Source organism: Abramis brama, assembly GCF_963993115.1.
Source record: "Abramis brama genome assembly, chromosome: 1".
Classification (NCBI taxonomy): Eukaryota; Metazoa; Chordata; class Actinopteri; order Cypriniformes; family Leuciscidae; genus Abramis; species Abramis brama.
Window position 1 is genome coordinate 39,454,618 of NC_139963.1, and position 22,539 is coordinate 39,477,156.

Genomic DNA, 22,539 nt, shown 5'->3' on the forward strand with positions numbered 1-22,539 from the left:
TTATCTCCATTTGAACAATCGATATAATGATTCCTTAAAATCCCTAAATCAATATTTTACTCAATGCCTATTTTCAGAGGCTATGTGGAAATATGTTTTTACTTCCCGTCTTGCACGTCACAGCATTCTGCTGAACTAACTCGTTACCTAGTCTGTTTTGAATGTGATGCAATAAAAAAATGTGTAATGTGGAAAACACTGCACTGTATAAGCATTAGCATATATGTAAGCATAGTAGACATTACAACTGAAATATACCCAACTGAATTACCCAGTCCTACTAGTAACAATAGCAAACCTCTTCATCCTTTTTATTGACCATTCACTATGTCCTGTCTACGTTCTGCAATGCATTAAAGGAAAGGGATCTACTGAAGACATTTGGGATACCAGTGGATACGTTTATCACCTATGTAATGACACTGGAAGACCACTACCATGCCAACGTGGCCTATCACAACAGCCTGCATGCTGCAGATGTCACACAGTCAACACATGTGCTGCTCTCCACACCGGCACTGGACGTGAGTTAACATGGGAGAGCCAGTGCTCATTCAGAAGCAAAAAGTTTCATAATCTGAAATCAAGATTTCAAAGTCAGCACCGACACTATACATAATGACCATTGTACTCCTGTATCTTCCCACCAGGCTGTTTTCACTGATCTTGAAATCCTGGCTGCATTGTTCGCTGCTGCCATTCATGATGTAGACCACCCTGGAGTTTCCAACCAGTTCCTCATCAACACCAGTAAGTTTACATTGTAAAAAATTATGATGTTGATGAATCATCCATGGCTGCGTTTACCAAAAGCATCTTAAGCCTAGGCAGATTGTAGAACTATTGACACCAATGGTCTCTACGATCAACTTACCTCAAGATGGTTTTAAGAAATGCAGCCCTGATCATTTGACAAGTATTATATGACAAAAACATGCATGTCAAATGAATATGATGTTAATTTTGGTGAGTTGGACATCTAAGAACTGGTTAGGGGCAGCACAGATTTACAGAGCTCAATGATACTTAATGATGCTCTGCTTTTTCAATGGGCTATAAAATAAACATTCATTTTTATTTTAACAATGTATTTTAATATTTGCTAGAAATAATATTAAATAAAATGTAATAAAATGCTTCCAAGACCATCACAAGTCATTTTTGCAATTTTGTCTAAATCTAATCTGTGTTAGTCAGCTACAACCCCATTTCCAGAAAAGTTGGGACATTTTGTAAAATGCAATAAAACCAAGAATCTGTGATTTTTTTTAAATTCTCTTGAACCTTTATTTAACTGAAAAAAGTACAAAGAAAAGATTTCCAATGGTGTCACTGACCAACTTAATTGTATTTTGTAAATATAAACAAATTTTTGATTGTGATGGCTGCAACACACTCCAAAAAATTTGGAACAGTGTACCACTGTGTCATATCTCCTTTCCTTTTAATCACACTTTTTAATAATTCGGGAATCGAGGATACTAATTGTTGCACTTTTGCAAGTGTAATTTTTGCCCAGTCTCGCCTGATACAAGACATCTGCTCAACAGTCCGTGATCATCGATGTATGATTCTCCTTTTCATGATGGGTCACACGTTTCAATAGGAGACAGATCTGGACTGCAGGCGTGGAGTGTCTACGAAACCACTCTGTTGTAGCACATGCAGAATGAGGCTTCCCAAGAAAGATGTCATCTTGATGCCATTAAAGGCACACTTTGCAGTTTCCGTTTTTCTCAAACAGCGACCCCTAGAGTCATATGGAGTACTTGTATTTAACGTTTCTGTCATAAATACGCTCTATGCACGAACGCTGCTGACGCATTTCCGGTAGAATCTCAGTCAGCGTCTTTACTTCCACATAGCGCGTTCTATAGCGAAGTGTAAGAGCGGTAAAACTTTCATAAAATTCATTTTCTCAAAAACGGAGACAACGATTTTAGAAACCGATTCGCTAGTCAGATTTCGCATGATATGAGAGAATACTCACCCTCATAAGTTGTCGATGTAGCTCGAAATATATAATTTAAAGCCCTTCTCTTTCTTACTCTTAGGTGTGACAGCTAACTGCCTCACAATATTGTTAACATCATTCGCGTTAACCGCTGGAAGTTCTTGTAAACAGCGAGTGTAATTTACCATTATCTCAACCGAATGCAAAAACGGCTTCCGACGCAGCACCGGATGTAACTGGGCGGGCTGAGACAAAACGCAGAAGCGATCATGCATAGAGCCTATACCATTCACGCAGAGCCGTCGTTTTCTTTTCCTCGACTCTTCCGACCGCGCTTTCTTCATCGACTCTGCCATGATTCACGTCTGAAATGCATGCTAGTGTCTTCCATAGAGGCTGCTTCATATGTTGTTGATGTATGTGACGCCGTGCCGTAAAGCAAGTCGTGATTCTCGCGCCACCACTCAAACCTGTATTGCTGGTTTTGCCAGCAGCACCCCCCCCCCCCCCCCCCCCCCCCACTCTCTGCTATCGGGATGATTCCCCCTAGTACGAGTTCGTTTACCATCGAAATTATTTCGAAGCTGTTATATTAAGGTGCAAATCTTGCATAGTGTGCCTTTAAATGTCTCTGTACAATCCCACTATACGTCTCCACTTCAGTGGTACCTTCACACACATGCAAGTCACTCGTACTGTTTGCACTGATGCACTCCCATTCCATGGCAGATGTTTGCTTTTGCACCTGTCGCCGTTCAAAGTCTAGATTGTCCCTTTCGACTTTGGGACTAAGAGCTCAAAGTTCGTTTTTTTGTAAAAACAAGCTGAAACTCATCTGACCACAGCACACAAGTGACAACAGTTTTCCCAAGCCAATGTGATTATATTTAACACAGTAAAAGTTTCTCATGCAATGGTCACACACATTTAACAGAGGTTTCCGGCCTTGCCCCACATGGACTGGGATTTCTCTGAATTCCCTGAATCTTCTCACAATATTATGCCCTTATGAAAATTAAGTATACGAGTTCAAGTTCATTTTATTAAGAATACTTTAGTGAAGTTCAAATTTATTTTTATGTAGTAAGTATACTAATATCAATGTAATAGAAGTATACTTGTAAGTAGGGATGGGAACCGAGAACCGGTTCTTCTTCAGAACCGGTGCCCAGTGAATCGATTCCTTGGAACCGTTAGTATGCCTGCTTAACGATTCCGCTTATCGGTTCCGCTCGTTCAAATGTGACACGACGTCACACACGTGCTGCGTTGTTTTGGTTCAGAACGTAGCAAACACTATGAGCAAACATGGCATCGAGGCAGAAGCGCTCTGACCGCGTCCTAACTACATGCGACGCGACGGCGCGACACGCGATAAAAAGTATAATTTTCTATGTTAATCAAAGTTTAACCAGCCGCGACACGCGACGATTCTATTTGAAACGGATCCTATTTTACTGCGACGTCGCGCTGGAACAACAATCTCAAAGTGTGGCAATGATAATATCAGGTACTATTTTTGTGCTTTATTTAATGTTAAAAGCGTGTATAAAGTGACTGAATATCATTTAGTGCTCCCAGCTTTGTAGCTGTAAAAACAACAATGGATAAGTCACATCAGATCTTGAAATTAAACAAATGGAAACAAAAACGTTCAAAATGTGAAGAAAACCCATGTATTATTTGACAAAGATTGTTTTAGTAACTCAATAGCCTAATCCAAATGAGCACTGCTAATATTCCAAAAGACACAAGCTCTTCCTAAACTGTTTTCAGTCTGTGTTTTTAGTTTTTATGGCACATAAATGGCAGTTTTATTTATTTTTTTGTCCGGACCAATGAATGTGAAAATTGTCAATTTCCTAATCCTAAGGCACTCTTCTTGATAAACTTTCAAGGCACACACTAGTGTGCCATGGCATACTGGTTGAGAAACACTGCCCTAGGCTATAGGTCCCTGGACTTTACTTTGAGAAGTAGCTCACCTACTTTTAGGTTTGTTCTGAGGTTGCTACACATAATTTGTGTATACTCTGTGCTGTGTCTTCTGATCAGATATTAAAGCGAGTTAATACAAACAAATTTGTACTTATTCCCTCACCCAATAAGAATCGATAAGAGAATCGATAAGGAATCGGATCGATAAGCAATATCGATAATGGAATCGGAATCGTTAAATTCTTATCAATTCCCATCCCTACTTGTAAGTGTACTGTTTCAATACTACTTGGGACTAAATTGGCCCACTTTTTAGTATATAAAAGTATACTTGTAAGTGTACTATAAGTGTAACAGTACTAGTAAACTTTAAGTACACAACTAGTTTACAACTAAGTTTTTTTTAATGTGATTTTCAAATTGTTTGACAATCCTCTCATGCAATTTGGCACAAAGTGGTGAACCATGACCCATCTTTGCTTGCAAAGAATGAGCCTTTGGTGGATGCTCCTTTTATACCCAATCACAATACCCTCACCCATTACAAATTCACATGCTTATTGTGGACTGTCAAAACAGTTGGATATTCTAGTCTTTTCACTTTTATTTTGCCTCTTTCCCAACTTTTTTGGAGTGTGTTCCAGCCATCAAAATCAAAATTTGTTTATATTTACAAAAATACAATTAAGTTAGTCAGTGAAAACTTTAGAAATATTTTCTTCATACTTTTGTCAGTTAAATAAAGGTTCAAGATAATTAACTAATTAAATCAAATATTTTGGAAATGGGGTTATAGATAATTATATGGATAACTTGGCTTGCCATGGTATACGGGAAGATGCCGGAGAAAAATATCCTGTATCTGAGAACAAAATGAGGAAAATCAGCAACCACACATATTGTATTGCTCTATATGTTTTCTAAAACGCTTGTTTTTTTGAAGTACTGTACCCAACAGAGGACATATGTGCAGTTCCTCAACCTTTCTATACAGGGTCTACTCTGCCACCCCACTTTTCATGTGTCCTTTATTTTAGTCTGAACTAATTAATAAAGCTTGTAAATCAATTCCCATATTTTCCCAAGTTTCATTTAAATGTTTTGTTAAAATAAAATAAAAATTAATTCAGTGTTTAGATTAAAATAATTGAGCAATAAGACAACACCTTGTGTCCAACTAGCGACAACAGCAGAATACATTTCCAGGGCATAAAAATGTATGTAGAAGATCAACAAATCAAAGTATGCTTTTCAGTATTCAGTATTGGCCAGAACAACTCTTTCACACTGGCCATGGGCCCAGTGGGCAATCCTTGCTGGTGAACCATGAAATCCACTGATAGCCTGGTCTGCTCTGTTTCACAGACTCAGAATTGGCATTAATGTACAACGATGAATCTGTACTGGAGAACCACCACCTGGCTGTAGGCTTCAAGCTTCTGCATGAGGAGAACTGTGACATCTTTCAGAACCTTACCAAACGGCAACGGCAGAGTCTGCGCAAGCTGGTCATTGACATGGTTAGATGCTCATTGCACTGCACTAAACATTAGATTATTTTTGAATTTCTGAGGGTCTACACTTTTATTTCTTGTGTAAATGGTGCTGCTCGTCTTCTTAGGTTCTGGCAACAGACATGTCAAAGCATATGAGCTTGCTGGCAGATCTCAAGACAATGGTGGAGACCAAGAAAGTGACCAGTTCAGGAGTGCTGATGCTGGACCATTATAATGACCGAATACAGGTGATTACCAACGAACGTGTTTCTTTATAATGCAACAAAACAGTTTAAAACTAGAATGTCAAAAATGACATGTGTCTGTAAGTGCAGACCAGAAAAGAGAAAAGAGAAACGTCTTAGTCACAAGTGTGTGTGTGTGTGTGTGTGTGTGTGTAGGTCCTGAGGAACATGGTGCACTGTGCTGACCTTAGTAACCCAACGAAGCCCCTGGCAGTGTACAGGCAGTGGACTGAGCGCATTATGGAGGAGTTCTTCCGGCAGGGCGATAAAGAGCGAGAGCGTGGGATGGAAATCAGCCCCATGTGTGACAAACACACTGCGTCTGTGGAGAAGAGTCAGGTACACATATAAACACCCACACAAACATAAATTCTTAACCTTCTCTGGCATAAGCTGCTCCTAAAGAGTCTATATGTTGGGTTTCCTGATTTAGGTGGGCTTTATCGATTATATTGTGCATCCTCTGTGGGAGACCTGGGGGGACCTGGTCCACCCTGATGCTCAGGAAATTTTGGACACCCTTGAGGACAACCGGGACTGGTACCAAAGCACCATTCCCCAGAGCCCGTCACCGCCGCCTGACGGCCCAGATAACGAGCTTGAATCCTGCACGAGCAAATTCCAGTTTCAGCTCACCCTGGAGGGAGAAACAGGACAGGTCGGTTCTCCCAGTCATAACCACATAGGCAACCATGGTCAGGAGGCAAACAAAGAAGACGAGGAGGCGGTGGAAGCTGAGGAGGACGAGGCAGAAGAAAAAATGGAGGACGGGGAGGAGGTGACAGAGGTAGTGGTCGAGAGGTCGGGACGGAGGAGACTGCAGGTTCAGTCAGTAGTCGAGGAGGAGGACGAGAGACAGTCTGATGAGAGCCCTGTGGAGGAGACGGAGGAGGAGAAGTCGTCCTCTCCTACCGATGACACGTAATACGTGCGACTCAAGGAACAGCTGTCTGGCCCAGAGGGCTAAGTAGGGGCCATCCTTCAGAAACTCTGTCCCTACGCTTTACCGTTCACATAGGACTCTTCTGTTTCTGATAGCTAGACCATAAACAGATTAAGTCTTGTGTACAAATCCAATAAGACATTTAATTTTATTTTTCAAAAAGGGAACAAAATAATATTGATATCAGAGAAGTATTTAACACAGCAACTGTAGATTACGAGTGTCAGCTGGAGTCCATCCAGCAGTGAGGGTGAATTTGGATGGAGAAACAGAATTATGGTGGGGTTTGTAAAGGGCCATTACGTCAGTGTAGCACTCTGGAATTTCCACACATACGCATACACACATTCACAGACGTACGTGAATTTCGATCGAAAATAACGATACCACATAGTACATGCAAACACGCGGCTGTGTGTCTGTGTATGTGTTCAGGGGGCCTGGATCTGAAAGGAATCTCTTTGGGAAAAAGCCATCTCAAGAAGGAGCATCGGTGTCAATAATCAGCGTTTAAAGCATTCCAACAGGGACTTAAATCCTCAGATTCACGTGTTGAGAGAAATCTGAGAGACTTTTTTTCTATTTCTGTCATAGCGAGAACACAGTTGCATCTGCTGGGAAAATGAGAGAAAGTCTGCAGTCCAAAAAACTGTGGAGGGATGAGGATGTCGGAAATGATTCGTTACGTTGGTCCCACCCCCTCTTACCCTTTACCCAGGAGTGCTACCAGTGCAAGATGGCTGTGTGCCTTTCTGAACCACCAGCTTCAACTCTGGAGCTGTTGTGAAGCAATGCATCATGGGACAGGAGTGTCTGCTTTTGTCTTCATCTTTGATTGTCTTTTTCTCTTTTTAAGCAATCTATCTCCATCGATTATGGTTTGTGCCCGCACGGAGCGTTCGCATCGTCTCTGTGATAATTCCTGCTTTCATCCGTCAGTCTTCCTCGGTCGCTTTCAAGCCAACCGAGCATTAGGATTTATCACCGTCACTGCTCATGGACTGCCCTCACTTTCCATGCGAATAATAAATGATAGTCACTTTCCGAGAATAAGCCATGTGACGCTTTGAAACATATGTTTTGCCTTCTTTTTGTTTTGTTTTGTTATATCCATTCCTGCCAAATTTGTAAAAGTAACAGTCTCTCAATTGCAGCGCAAATTCGCACAGACTCTCTCTCACCTTCACCCACTCACACTGGTAATACATTCTCTGTCTACACCACAACACACTACATTATGTTTTGCCAAAGGAATGAGTGCTTAGCTGATAAGTTGGAGAAGCATTGATCGAGGATGGTGAGAGAAGGATGAGAGAAAGACGTTGGTGGTTAGATGCTGGAAAGCGATAAACGGAGTCACATGCAGCCATATTGAGTTTGATGCTTTTTGCCTTAATGTCAACTGCAGGGTTTCTACCCGTCACATTGTGGAATAATAAGATGTTGGCATTATATCCCAGACTACTTGTTTCATGTCTATATGCCTTGCTAAATGTCTGTGCGTACACAATAGCTCCATCTGGAGGTGTAGGGTAGTTTTTTTCTGCATGGCAAAGTTACAATAGCAGACGGTTCAGACAGAGGAAGCAGGTCATGCCACTAAAATAAACTGTTGCTCTAATGTATTTCATGTCCGGCATCTTTTCGTGATGTCTATTCGACTTTTCACCATCTTTTAAAGGCAGAAAGAAAGAGAGAGACAGAAAGTAAGAGAATGAGAGAGTTCTCAGGTTGATGTTTGATTTGCAATATTGCCTCTCTCTCATCTCAGAACTTTTTAGGTTTTTTGGTTTTAGTTCAGTTTAATAAACCAATTGTTGCTATATTGAGAGGCAGCGTTTGCAAGCATTCCTCTTGAAATATGATAACAAGCTAGTTTCTGCTGGTCAGTAGCTTAGCTTTCCTCAAGCCTGTGTCTGTCAGAGCAGTGACTTGAGGTCATGCTAGTACATATATGAAAAGTGTACTTGTCTGTGACGGGATTAGAGGATGTCATGGAACTAATACATTTTCATTTGGCGGACCACAGGAGAAAGCCAGAGGTTAGGCTACACGATTGGTTTGTGCAAACTAACGTCATTCCCATTCCATTTGCCTGTCTTACCTTAAAATGCTTTGTTGTGTGGCTTTTCGTTAATGTTGTGAGCACTACGCTAACAAATAATATTTGCCATTTTAACACGACACTGTAGCAATTGTTTCTTATTAAGAAATTATTAAAATTAATTCCTTGCTGCCATTCTTTTTGGATATCAAAAGGAAAAAACAAGTGTTTTCTTTGAACAGTTTGTGTACAGTTTTTATTTTTGTATCATTCTGGTTTGATGGTTTAAAAATCAAAACTACTAATATAAATAGTAGACGAAATCACTGCTTGTTTTGTATATACTGTAATGTTGAATTGTAAATTTGAGATCTCTCAGAATCAGTCACTGTCACAATGAGTCACTTTTAGTTGTAATGAACTGTAGTTGAATTGTGGAATTTCATAAGCGACCCCCGCCTTCCCCTTTCTTTCCCCTGCCATTCATTTGGGGGAATTTAGTCAACCTCCCATCACCTTTAAATGTGAATATTTGAACTGTATTGGAAAACAGACTAATCATCAGTTATTTCTAAAACTTGTCTTTACCAGCACTTTATTTTGTCTGTAGAACGGTGTTGTGAGATGGCTGATATCAAGGGGAATGGTATGGCATGGCACAGGGTGAGCACTTTAAATGGCTTGGCCCAAATGTCGTCTTTTTGGTCCTCAATGCCATTTCCTGCTAAAGCTCTGAGCAACATCAGCTACTCTGTGTCAATAATCTGCACTGTAAAGGCTTTTAATAGGGGTTTTAAATACTTCTGTGAGGTTAATGACCAAGAGACAGTCAGAAAGATGACGTGGCTTAATCAGAGAATAGTTTTTCTTAGTACTTTAAAGTCATGCCTCATGAGACTCTCCAATGAAATTATTCTCTGGGCTTTAAATAATATGTTACTTGTTCACAGGTTATGGTAATAATATAAATGAAAAAGAAAACACAGGAAAATGATTGTAATATTTGTACATTATATTGCTGTAATGTGTATAATGTGTCCAAGTTATTTTATATTATATTATTTTTATGAAAGGTTTTCCTCTGAGAGAACTGAGTTGTCATTTTGTGAATAAAATGCATTTAATAAGCAAACGGCTATATATAAAAACACAAATATATAAATATATACCAGTATATTTTTTTCTTTCACTGTTCAGTACTGTAAAGTGTGTTGAAAATACAAATAAAGGACGATTTTTCTAATAAATGCAATATCTGGATTTTTCTGTTTTCTTTTTTTCCATGTCCAGCCTCATATTACAGTAATGGCAGCATGCAATGAGGCTGATTTGTGTGTATCATCATTATACAACTCATGACAGTGAACACTAAAATATTTAGCAACCATCTGAAATGGTACTCAGCAAAAATGGCAGTTTGATATAAATGCTGCTTTGCTCAACAGTGACACTTTACTGACCCCTACAGACTGCCATTATTTAGAGACAAACATTCTTATTAATACGCAGTTGTCAAATTACTGTAGGCCTATATTATTGTTAAAAATAGACGTAGTAGTTTTATTATTTATATTAGCTTATTATTGTATACACTCTGAACCTGTATATGGCCTGTGACTTTTTTCATTTCAAATAAAACAATATTAGATTTATCTATAGGCTATTATAGAATATTAATGTAAGAGTAATGGCACATTTAATACACGTAATTTCACTATTTATTTATTTAACTATTTTAAAAGATAAGTGTGTGTGTGTGTGTGTGTGTGTGTGTGTGTGTGTGTGTGTGTGTGTGTGTGTGTGAGTAAACCCTAATCGTTATGTAATGGGTATGCTATACTGTAACTTACATATACAATCCAATATTTCCTCTTACCGTAAATATCACTCACCTGCATGTAACTGTTCCTGTTCCATTTTCATGACCTTCTCTTTTCTACCTGTGACTTACTATTATCAGGCCACAGCCAACTGGTCAAATTTAACTAATTAGGCTGTAAGTCCTGAAACTGTGGGAGAAACTTCCACAGATATGAATCACCCAAACATTACAAACTTAAATCTAAACGTTATTCTTCAACGTTAACCGTCTCTGTCTCACTGCGAAAACCGCGCGCCTTTCTCAAGTTTCTCACGTCACGTGAACACACTTGTTTTCAACCACGCTTTTTAATGAATTATAACATTCCTGTTTTATCACACCATATATTTTAGCATGATAATGTTTAAAATTGCGTGATGGGATTAATTCCTGTCAGTATTGGAAGCATAATTTGTCTGTATTTAAATACTGGTGGGACGCTTTTACCTAAATGTATGCATATTGATATATTATACCATATTATCGATGTTTTACACACACACACACACACACACACACACACACACACACACACACACACACACACACACACACACACAAAGAGAAATCTTGGAAATCGGTTGTGTGTGTTTTTCAATGACTGCATTACCCACAATGCTGTACTCCGTCACATGAATCCAGTCCACCAATCATATGAGAACACCGCTTATCTTGGTGACGTAACACACTGGGTGCAGGAGCGCTCTACGGAAGTAAGTAATGAGTTACTGTTGTACAATTATTATTCTTTTTTATTTCTTTGACTAATTCTACAATCGCATATTTAATGTACGCGATGTTTATTAAAACATATCACTTGCTATCGTGATACTGTATTGTTTATCGTTTCAGATAAGTGAGAATTTCAGTATGATCAGTTGGCCGTGTGTGCGGAAGCCATTTCAAATTGAATTAACTAATGTTAACGTTAGGATGATGCGAATAAGACATTTTAAAGACGGACTTATATCATATAAATGTTAATTTGTTTAGTCTTTTTTGCAAACTATTTGTATGAGAATTATATTTATGATGGGATTAGAAGCTCTGTGTTTATTTGAACAATACATTGTGTATTCTTTGCTCCAAGGTCACGCGCCTCTAGTGGGAGTTTGCATTTATCCCTCATTTCCCAAGGCATCATGACCTGCATACACCTGCTGTTGACTTTGGTCTTTGCTGTCAGCTTGGGGACACCTGTAGAGATTCAACGGCCACGAGGAGTACCACTGACAAGTAAAGTCATATCATATATTGCAGATTCTCTATTAAACGTGCACTGGTTTTGGCTTCACTGGCTTAACTTGTTTAACTCTTACTTTCTTTTGTTTAAATACATAAAGAGAAACAGTTTTATGAGGAGAACAAGCCTTTCACCTGTCTCGATGGATCACGGACCATTCCTTTTGACCGCGTGAATGATGACTACTGTGACTGCAAAGATGGTTCAGATGAGCCAGGTACTGACAGCGCTCATTTTTAAAATTTAGTTTATAATTTAAGACACATTGAACTCAAACATGCTTTGCATGACACTCAAAAACAAACCTCATTGGTTAAAAAAAGTGTGCTAAAAAGCATAACCAAAGTATCTGTACATTTATACATTAATAAATACATTTACAACGCTAGTGTATGTGGATAAAGTGTGCAAAGTGATAAGTCGTAGGGTGCACCAAATAATGAAAATTCGGACCCTCTCTTTCTTGCACAGAACACAAACTTTATCAAACAGGATACACAAGCTGTTCTTTTTCATACAATAAAAGTAAATGTAGACCATGGCTGCTTCTGGTCCCCATTCGCTTTCATTGTGTGGGGGAAAAAACAGTTTGGACATTCTGCTAAGTATCTTCTTTCTGTGCAAGCCTATGAGAAAAGAAAGCCTATGGGACATGAGGGCAAGTACATCACAGTTCATCAGATGTGAGAAATGTCTATCCTTCTTAAGTCTATGCCGGTTAGAAAGTGGTGATAAATTATATTTTGATGGTGTCATGGAGATGATGTGCATGACAGTTGTTCATGTCTGTCATCAGGCACTGCTGCTTGTCCGAATGGCAGCTTCCATTGCACCAATGCTGGTTACAGGCCCACCTTTATCCCATCCTCCCGTATTAATGATGGCATCTGTGGTAAGATGACTCTGCATCTAGATATGTCTCCTCAGCAGTCTTTCGCCGAATGGAATTAAATGGCATTGCATTTAACATTTTTGCTCTCCGCAGATTGCTGCGATACTACTGATGAGTACAACAGCGGAGCCAAATGTGAAAATACCTGCAAGTGAGTTTTGATCCAAATGTAATTGTTTTCCAGGCAGAATCACATTAGGAGTGGTTCACACAGGACACGTTCTTGCACTCCAATGCATACTCATGCACCAGACGAATGTCCTTGGCCACTGTGCCGCAATATTAAAATAGTCCAACTTTTCATAGCAGCAGCTCATTTTCAAGTTAAGTGAATATATTAGCAGTATATGGTAAATAACACGCCTTCTAGCAGTTTAAACATGAAAATGTGTCCTATGTGAACAGGCCCTTATAGTTTCCTCTTAAATGGTTAGTTCACCCAAAAATTAAATTTATCCCTACTCACCCTCAAGCCATCCTAGGTGTATATGAGTTTCTTCTTTCAGCCAAACACAATTAGAGTTATATTAAAAAATATCCTGGCTCTTCAATCTTTATAATGGCAGTGAATGATTCCTTAGATTTTGAGGCCCAAAAAAGCACATCCATCCTTCATAAAAGTACTCCATACGACTTCAGAAGGTTAAATAAAGGCCTTCTGAAGCGAAGCGATGCGTTTTTCTAAGAAAAATATCCATATTTATAACTTTATAAACTATAATCACTGGTTTCCGGTAACGGCACGTAGAGTTGAGTGACCTCTGACCTGACACATGACGTAGGAGTAACATAAGCTTATGTGAGAGTTGATGCCTCTCGCAGTTCAAACAAATAGGACTGGGCAACAAACTCAAGCTCTTCTTCTCTTGTATCGATATTTTTGACTTTTAATTTGTGACCGGCATTTTTGTTTTGCTCTACCCTCCCTTCCGCATTCGTCAGTGCGTCGGGTCAGAGGTCACTCTTCGACCGGAACTCGACTCTCATACGGCCATTACTGGAAGCCAGTTATTATTAGTCTATCAAGTTATAAATATGGATATTTTTAATTGACATTTAATATGGACATTATATTTAATTATGGACATCGCTTCGCTTCAGAAGGCCTTTATTAACCCTCTGAAGTCGTATGGTGTACTTTTATGATGAATGGATGTGCTTTTTTGGTCTTCAAAATCTAAGCTACCATTCACTCCCATTATAAGGCTTGGAAGAGCCAGGATATTTGTTTGATATAACTCCCACTGTATTTGCCTGAAAGAAGAAAGTCATATACACCTAGGATGATCATTTACATTTTTGGGTGAACTAACCTTTTAAGAAGGGGTTTTGCAAACAATGTTTTTGACAATAGAAATGTTTTGTATAAATAAATACATAGCACAATTAGTTTTTTTATGAGAACATGGGTTACATAACCACACATTACATTGCTTTACTTTCCCTTTTTTCTTATGATTCAATACAGTGACTATATAAACAAACACATTTAAATATTTGATTGGTTTTCAGGGAACTGGGACGTAAAGAGAGGGAGGTACTGCAGAAGATGGCTGAGATCACCAAAGAGGGCTTTCTCCTGAAACAGCAGCTCATTGAGGAAGCCAAGAAGGGGCAACAAGAAAAGCAGGTAACATTTGCTTTGTATGAACAAAAATATAAGTCCAGGATTTCAAAATGCTTTGCCCACATATTTGCTTTTTTGGCTCTTGCATCCAACAGGAATCATCCAGTTCCAGCATTGAATTATTTCTTGTATATACTGCAGTTTTTTAAAAAGCCGTATTGTGTCAGTGAATTTTGGCCAATGTAAAATGCTGTGTCTCTTCTGTAGGTTAAAGTGACTGATATGCAGGAAAATAAGAAACAGCTTGAGGAGAAAGTTGAAGCGCTGAGGACAGTGAAAGAGACTGCAGAGCAGCCTGAGAAGGAAGCTAAAGAGCGCCACCTTAAGGCCTGGGAAGGTGAGTGCAGCTGTTTAATAGTCAAATCAAATGCATATCTCTTTAAACCAGACAGTGTCTGCCCACTACGAAAAAAGTTCTCGTAGTTTTTACGATATTTAATGACTTTATGGTGTTTTGTTTGCAAGCTCATTTAATCTAAGATTCCTCATTAATGTAAGTCTAATCTGCGTTTTAACTTCATTCCAGAGCAAAAGGCAGCTATTCGCTTGGAGAAGGACAAAGCCAAAATGGCAGAAGCACTTTTGGAGCTGGATGACAATGCAGATGGCTTGTAAGTGCCAATGAGTATGGTTATTCTCTCTGATTGTGTGTATAGAGAATGGATGTAAAATAACATGTTGTCTCTGTGTGTCAGTGTGTCTGTCTCTGAGCTTCAGTCCCACGCTGAATTGGACCCAGATGCTGATGGCACATTTACTGAAACTGAGGCCCAGGTATTTTTGCATTTCTCAGTCAAAATGCACCAGCCATTAAATCTCGGTTCCTACGCAGTTTAGAAAAGTCCAGGTCTGGAGAAGTATGGAAAAAAGAAAACAGAGTATGGAAATACATTTGTGTTTCCAAACTATTGCTCTATTCATTTTTTCTGAAATATAACATTAAGAATTTCTAAAAATAAATGTAGCATACAAGCAGAGTGCTTTCATGGCAAAAGTTTAGTGATTTTAGTAACACGAATTAATTCAAGGCACACATTTTCATTGCGCAAAACTAAATTTGTGTTCCAATTAAATTAAATTTGTGTGTGTAAATTTGTGTGTGTTCCAATCAAACCAGCAACAGATAAAGGAAAAAACTATTATTTAAATTAGACTGTACTTTGATGTTTTCTGACCATGCAACATCCAACCGCATTTACAGTATCAAACTGATGTGCCAGATGTAAATATATGCAGTTTATAATGCATTTTAGGTTTCTTCTCATCATATAAGTGCATGTTATCACTTTGAGAAAACCAATGAAAAAAAGAGAAAATAAAAATATTTACAGATGACTTTACCATGCACCAAAAATAATGCTCTATGAACCATTTATGTTAAATATGATTAATGCATTGTTCTTCTTATGTAAGTCGGTTTGAATTTAAGCATCTGCTAAATTCATAAATGACATGTAAATGAAATATGGTCTGAAAAAGGTTGGGAAATTGGAGTGTGGAAAAGTACAGAATTTTTAATTGGAAAATGTGTAGAAACCCTGTTGAATGCAGTGCGATGGGTTGACTCATTCGCCACTAGTTCTGATTTATGCTTTGTGATTTGTTCAGGGACTGCTGGGAGGAAGTGAGCAGGTGGACACATCAACATTTGAGAGTGTTTGGACCAATATTAAAGAAAAGTACCACTCAGAGGTCAGTAGAGAAGAAGCAGGCATGTCATGTTAAGTGTCTTCTGTTAGATAAAGTAAGCTAGTTATTTACACTACCATTCATAAATTTGTTATCATAAGATTCAAATTTATTATCATCATCAATGTTGAAAACAGTTGTGCTGCTTAATATTTGTGTCGAGATCTTGATAAATGTTTATTTGAAGAATAGAAAATTCAAAAGAACAGCATTTATTTGAAATAGAAATCCTTTGCAACAATGTTTACTGTCACTTTTAATCAATTGAATGTGTCCTTGCTGAATAAAAGTATTGATTTCTTTCCAAACAATATAACCAACCCCAAATGTTTAAACAGTTGTTACTTAGACTAGTTATTTTGTAGTTTTGTCTTTTAATTTGATAAATTGTATTTCTTTTTTGTTTAATTAATTGCTTGATTATAATAAAATCACCCAAATTTGAGTAAAAGAAAAAATCAGTTCTGAAAAAAAACCACTGATCTTGAACATAACGCATTTTGAATGTCTGTTCCTCCATTCTCTCTCAGTCCCAGTCTGAGGAACCTGCTCCAGTCGAAACACCTCCAGAAGAAGTGAGGGAGCCAGTTGTAGACAATGAGCCATACCCGGAAGAAGACGTCTCTGAGGAAGAGGACGAGGATGAGGATGAAGAAGATGATTATCATGAAGAGGATGATAAGGTGAGAGGGTATATCACACAGAAAACCTGTGCAAGCATTAACCTCAGTGATGTTTACATCCGCAGTGACATTTTGAGTTTTCTATTAACACTTCGCTGCCTGACATTTAACGTCCTTAACCTTTAACTCACGTCCTAAGGCACAATGGCAAAGGTCTTACAACATAGCGTGTCATAACTCATGCTCACCGTACTGTGCAGGTGTAAAAATACATGTCTTCATTTGAGCGTGGCTGTGTGTTGTGCAGGCGCCGCCCACCGTTAGGACTCCAGAAAAAAGTCAAGACGACGAGGAAGCCATGCCACCCTATGATGCGGAAACCCAGGTCCTCATCGATGGTTGGTTCCAACGGCCAATCCGGAGGCTATTTGTTGATGCGTTTCGGAGAAATACGACTGTGCTCGATCCATTTTAGTCAGTTGTTCTTTGTTTCCTTCTGTTGACCAACTGTTCTCTGGTTCACAGCTGCTCAGAAGACCAGAGATGACTTTGAGGAGGCTGAGAAAGCTCTTCGGGAGATGGAAGATCAAATCAGGTTTGTTCAATACTACAGTCTTCCAGGAAACGGCTAAAAGAAGTGTGAAATCAAGTGGGAGTGTAGCGAACTGATTTTTCGTATGCACCTGGAATTCTCATTGGTCATTGTATGCGTTTTCTCAACTTGTGGTAGCATCACTTTCGCAAAACCTTGCGTTTGTCTCCTACGTTCCTGTGCCCTTGAATTCGATGCATTTGCAGTGTTCTCTGATGCTGGTGGTTGAATTGTCCTTTGATTGTGTTGCAGAAATATTGAAAAAGAGCTGTCCTTTGATTTCGGACCTAATGCTGAGTTCACTTACATGTACAGCCAGTGCTACGAACTTCCCACAAGCGAGTAAGTGAAACTAGCGTTTGTTGTTTTGTAATCATATTTTTGTGCCTTGATTAGGGCTGCACGATATTGAAAAAAAAAAAATGACATGTTGCAATATTTTGTTTTTCTGCTATATATATTGTTATATGAAAGCTGTTTCACCAGATGATTTGATTAGCTCTATTTGGAAAGAATTAATCATTCTAGAATGATTGAGGTGATTTTAGGGAGTGAATCTGCATAGGAAAAAAAAAAAACAAATTACAAGCATTAGATTAAAAAAAACAATACAGCAAAGATACAAATGAAATAAACAGTACTTTAGCCAATGTTTTTCAAGTAAATCTAACTATTCATGTACAGATATTGAATATAATCAAGTGTAAAACACTGCTTAGTCTTCTTCACTGTATAAATTAAATATAATTAATCTTTGTTAAAGCCACAAAAGTGATATTTTCTTTGTATTTTGTTGTTTGATTAACATTTGATTGATTGAGCAGGTATAATAGGCTGCTGTTACTTTAAGAGCTAAAACACGGATCCAATACAATGATACGCATCTATTTTCTTCGTCTATTGTTTACTGTGTTTACGAGGACACTCTCCAAGATGGGTATTTTAATATCATTTTGTGTGTATGTGTCTGTTCAAGCACAAATAGAGGCGGAAGTGAACGGAATTCAGCGTTCAGAACAGAAAACAAAACAGAAATCAGTTCTCTTTCGCGTCTTATTGCACTCGAATGGCTTAAAATCACTTGAATGTTTAAACTGACAGGACCTAAAACACATGCAAATGCTAAACTTTCACTCTATGATGGTTAAACTTCGCAATTAATCCAAAAATCACATGCGTACGTCCTCCAATGCGATTATCTTGGATGCGCACATCGCAATATCGATGCTAAAATTATTTATTGTGCAGCCCTAGCTGTGATTGATTTTTTTTATTTTTTATGTTGACTTATGTGTTTGGTTTGCCTTCAGGTACATCTACAGACTCTGTCCTTTTAATCGGGTTTCACAGAAACCCAAGTATGGAGGCTCAGAGACCAACCTTGGGTAAGCGACATTGGGGGGAAAAGACGACTAAAAAAAGACGAGGTAGTTTTACAAGGTTTTGGCTGGTATAAAAGAATGAAAAATGAATAGTTTTATAGCAAAGATGCATTAAATTGATCAAAAGTAACAGTAAAGATTTTTTTATAATGTTACAAAAGATTTCAAATAAATGCTGTTCTTTTGAACTTTATATTCATCAAAGAATCCTGAATAAAAAACCTGAAAGTTTCCACAAAAATATTAAGCAGTTTCAACATTGATAGTAATTAAAAATGTTTCTTGAGCAGCAAATGGGTATATTATAATGATTTCTGAAGAGTCATGTGACTAAGTGAAGATTAGAGTAATGATGCTGAAAATTCAGCTTTGATCACTGGAATAAATGACATTTTTAAATATATTAAAATAGAAAACAGGTGTTTTAAATTGTAATAATATTTCACAATATTACTCTTTCTTTTTTTCTTTCTTTTTCACTGTATTTTTGGTCAAATAAATGCATCCTTGGTGAGACTTTTGAGAACATTCTTTCGAGAGCATTAAAAAGTCTTACAGACCCCAAACGGTTGAATGCTAGTAAATGTGCCATATCGGTTATTGGTTGATATTAGCAATGTTTTCTTATTGGTATCGATGGATATTTAAGTGTTCATGCTCTTTTCCTTTACCACTATCTAACACTCATTTAAAATTAATCTAAATGTTAAATCGCAATAATTGAATAACACTGTTAAATGTAATCTGTTAAATCATACTGTATATTATGTTGTGATACATCAGTAGGGGCTTTAGCACCAGGTAGTTGTTATAGGAAGTCAGTTCTGGGAACTAGCCACCAGGAAGGTCCCCTGAGAACAGAATTTTCCCCTAGGGCCATTTCCCTAGTTGCATTCGCACCACCGATAGGAAATCTGAAGTGATGCAAGTCACTCTGCGGCATTCAGCAACTGGATGATGGAGGACGGTGTGACCAGAGCTGTGTTTTTGTTGTGTTTCGTGATGACGGATATGTATGTTATGCGACTGAAAAAGCAAAAAGCAGGGCTAAGAGGCTAAATCTCCTACGACATCTTGCAATGCTACATAGCATTTGCCTGTCGCCTTTGTCTGACGTCCAGAAGACGACAGAAATCTTTTAGACAACAGTATAGAGCTTTTAATATTGCCCATTTTACTGGTGTAAGCTCTAATTTAAAATGTAACATCTTTACTAAGCAGCTAAACACCTGATTGGTAAGGCTTGGAAACCAGCTTGAACCCACTGAGATCAGCAAACCACCTTATAACAGTTTTTGCATGACATGAGCGTTTTTGACCGTCTTTAATGAGCTCATGTTTGCAGGTCATGGGGAAGCTGGTCAGGGCCTGAAAATAATAAGTACTTGGTGATGAAATACGAGCACGGCACGGGGTGCTGGCAAGGTCCAAACAGATCAACTACAGTAAGTACTAGTTCTTTCATTGCTTCCACCGTGCCATTCATACTGGGAGATTTTCTGCTAAGTGTACCTTTGTGTGGTAGGTGAAGCTGACTTGCGGGAAGGAGACGGTGGTGACCTCGACGTCGGAGCCGAGTCGCTGCGAATATCTGATGGAGTTCACCACTCCTGCAGTGTGCCAGGAGCCAACCAACATTAACCTCTCGCCTCATGGCCACGAGGAGCTCTAGACTCTACGCTCTGCTTGTTGATGCATGGTGCGCCTCGTACTTACAGTATGCATACTTTTATTTTAGCTGTTTAAAACTGTGTTTTTAAAAAGGCCTGGTTTTTCAAGAGACCTAAGTTATCAAAGTCGTTTTGATGTATTTTTGAGGTCTTGGTGATGACAGTTTGCTGCCTGCTTTAAAAGATTCAGTTAGCCTTTGTTTGGGCTGAGTGCAACATCTTGGAGTGAATGTATTAAAACAACTGATTTAATTCTGCCGACAATTCAGTATAAAATGTAGTTGTAATATTGCCTTGTTCCACTAAAGATTGCACCAACCCTGTCATCAACAACATTGTTTTTATGAAAACCTCTAACTATCTGGAACAAGTGTGGATGTCTTGGGTATTATATACAAAAGATTATCTTGTTTTGTTCTTAAATGCCTGTGATCTTCTCCAGAATACAATTACCCTAGCTTGCAAATGTCCTGAAGTCAGCCTTTCCATCCACACAGTGCATTATTATCAATTTATGAGCACAAAGTGCCGTGCATTGTATTTTTGTTTGTGTGTTGTCACAAATCAATATTAACTTTTTTTTTTCTCTCTCTTTCCTGTTCTGTAGGTCGTTGCTTTGTGGGAAGTTCTGGGAACTAATGAAGCTTCATTTCCTGTTCAAGCTGTTTAAGAACCTCTTCCATTAGTTTTGGATCAGCTAAAAGAGGCTGGACGTTGGGAGAGCTTTAAGTTTGGTAAACTGTAATGTTTTTTGTTGTCGTATGTAATGGATTAATATCTGATCTCTTCACATTCCATGGATAATGTTGAAATAAATTCAACTTCATATCTGAAAAATTGTTGTGACTTGTTTAGTTGTGTCCCAAATGACTCGCTAAACACTATATTCTATGCAATATGTACTCTACTGTGTAAGGTACGGATTTTTTCAGATTTTGAAGTGCCCATCATTCCACACACATTTTTGTCTGTGAATTAGAGGCCCGTTCACACCAAGATTGATAATTACAGTGCTATGCATAAGTTTAGACACCCATGCTAAAGTTGACTAAAAAAAGGAATAAAAAATCATCTTTTGGAAATTGAACTTAATGCCTTAATTTAAAAAATTAGGAAAAATCCAACCTTTAAGGACACCAATTTTCTTTGTGAATGAATAATGTATCGTAAATAAATAAATGTTCTTCCTTAAAATACAGGGTGCATAAGTGTGTACACCCCTATGTTAAATTCCCATAGAGGCAGGCAGATTTTTATTTTTAAAGGCCAGTTACTTCATGGATCCAGGATACTATGCATCCTGATAAAGTTCCCTTGGCCTTTGGAATTAAAATAGCCCCACATCATCACATAGCCTTCACCATACCTAGAGATTGGCATGGGGTACTTTCCATAAGATCATCTCTCAGTGCAAATCAAACTAGCTTTTAGGCTAATTGAAATAAAACCATGCCAATCTCTAGGTATGGTGAAGGCTATGTGATGATGTGGGGCTATTTTAATAAAGGGAACTTTATCAGGATGCGTAGTATCCTGGATTTTGTGATTGGCTGTCATTGTTTTTATCGTTCAACAGCTGGAAAAAATATTGTTTCTCTGTTCCGTTATCATTATAGCTGTGGTTTTCTTTTATATTTAGAACTATATCTTTATCGTTATAGTTATCATCCTTGGTGTGAACGGGCCTTAAGTGCATCATCCAGGTATTTAAATTACATTTTTCTTGTTGGAATTGTCCGTGTGAACACACTACTCACACTACAAAATGGTATCGAATAGGACAAAAGTACTTGTCTTTACTGTAGGAAATGGACAACCAGTTGACTAACTGGGGTTAATGTTTTACACACTCGACTATGATCTTTAGCATTATCTGTTGCTTATTGAAGTTGTTAAATATCAAGCTGTTTATTAACTTTACAGACAATGAAAAAACTGGATAAAGGAATTTCATTTTGAAAAAAAAAAAAAAGCACGCACAAAGAAAACAGAGATTCATATCGTTTATTTTTTTCTGGCATGTAAAGTACAAATAATTAAACAATTCCATGAAAAAGTCCTCAAGCGTCTTCAGCTGAAATCCCAGTAATAAATATCCTAAACTAAACTGAAAGGTTTATTTATTTATTTTCCCCTTTGTTGTGTGTTTGTTCGTTTGTTCATGTTTGGAAGTATGAGATTTTTATTCGTGACACACAGACACTGAGATCAGGAGTTCTGCTTTTGATCGTTTTTTTTTTTATTATTGTTGTTCGTTTGTTTTATTCTGTTATTCCTGGAAAATGGTTTCAGAAGAACGTTGCTAAGTAACTCTGTGTCCCTCCTAAATCAACTGACACA

General features: G+C 38.1%; 2 protein-coding genes across 4 annotated transcripts in view; both read left to right on the forward strand.

Annotated features, from left to right (window-relative positions):
* The window catches only part of pde4a (phosphodiesterase 4A, cAMP-specific), a 53,069-nt gene extending 43,197 nt beyond the window's left edge, over positions 1-9,872 (forward strand). For both annotated transcript variants that reach the window (XM_084113724.1, XM_084113725.1), the window contains 6 exons: positions 360-524; positions 651-750; positions 5,258-5,412; positions 5,514-5,636; positions 5,790-5,972; positions 6,067-9,872. In XM_084113724.1, coding sequence (XP_083969850.1) covers positions 360-524; positions 651-750; positions 5,258-5,412; positions 5,514-5,636; positions 5,790-5,972; positions 6,067-6,558 — 1,218 coding nt within the window. In that variant the 3' untranslated portion in view covers positions 6,559-9,872. The remainder of the gene's footprint in view (positions 1-359; positions 525-650; positions 751-5,257; positions 5,413-5,513; positions 5,637-5,789; positions 5,973-6,066) is intronic.
* A 1,263-nt stretch (positions 9,873-11,135) lies between these two features.
* prkcsh (PRKCSH beta subunit of glucosidase II) lies at positions 11,136-21,036 on the forward strand. Of its 2 annotated transcripts, none has more exons than XM_084113879.1 (18): positions 11,136-11,194; positions 11,572-11,717; positions 11,825-11,941; positions 12,521-12,616; positions 12,710-12,767; positions 14,129-14,246; positions 14,451-14,580; positions 14,770-14,854; positions 14,939-15,017; positions 15,852-15,935; positions 16,463-16,615; positions 16,863-16,953; positions 17,081-17,150; positions 17,400-17,489; positions 18,458-18,532; positions 19,875-19,974; positions 20,055-20,246; positions 20,807-21,036. In XM_084113879.1, the coding sequence occupies exons 2-17, from the start codon at positions 11,624-11,626 to the stop codon at positions 20,199-20,201; spliced, it is 1,587 nt and encodes a 528-aa protein (XP_083970005.1). In that variant the 5' UTR covers positions 11,136-11,194; positions 11,572-11,623; the 3' UTR covers positions 20,202-20,246; positions 20,807-21,036. The 2 variants fall into 2 exon arrangements, with proteins under 2 accessions (XP_083970005.1, XP_083970004.1); XM_084113878.1 differs by having other exon boundaries at positions 20,055-20,228.
* Positions 21,037-22,539: the final 1,503 nt, after the last annotated feature.

What these genes read in the sequence shown, in the direction of transcription:
- prkcsh (XM_084113879.1), top strand. Translation starts at nt 11,624, where the DNA reads ATGACCTGCATACACCTGCTGTTGACTTTGGTCTTTGCTGTCAGCTTG. An exon ending in AGGGGCAACAAGAAAAGCAG is followed by an intron (nt 14,247 to 14,450) that starts GTAACATTTGCT and finishes TCTCTTCTGTAG; the next exon opens with GTTAAAGTGACTGATATGCA. An exon ending in TTACTGAAACTGAGGCCCAG is followed by an intron (nt 15,018 to 15,851) that starts GTATTTTTGCAT and finishes TGATTTGTTCAG; the next exon opens with GGACTGCTGGGAGGAAGTGA.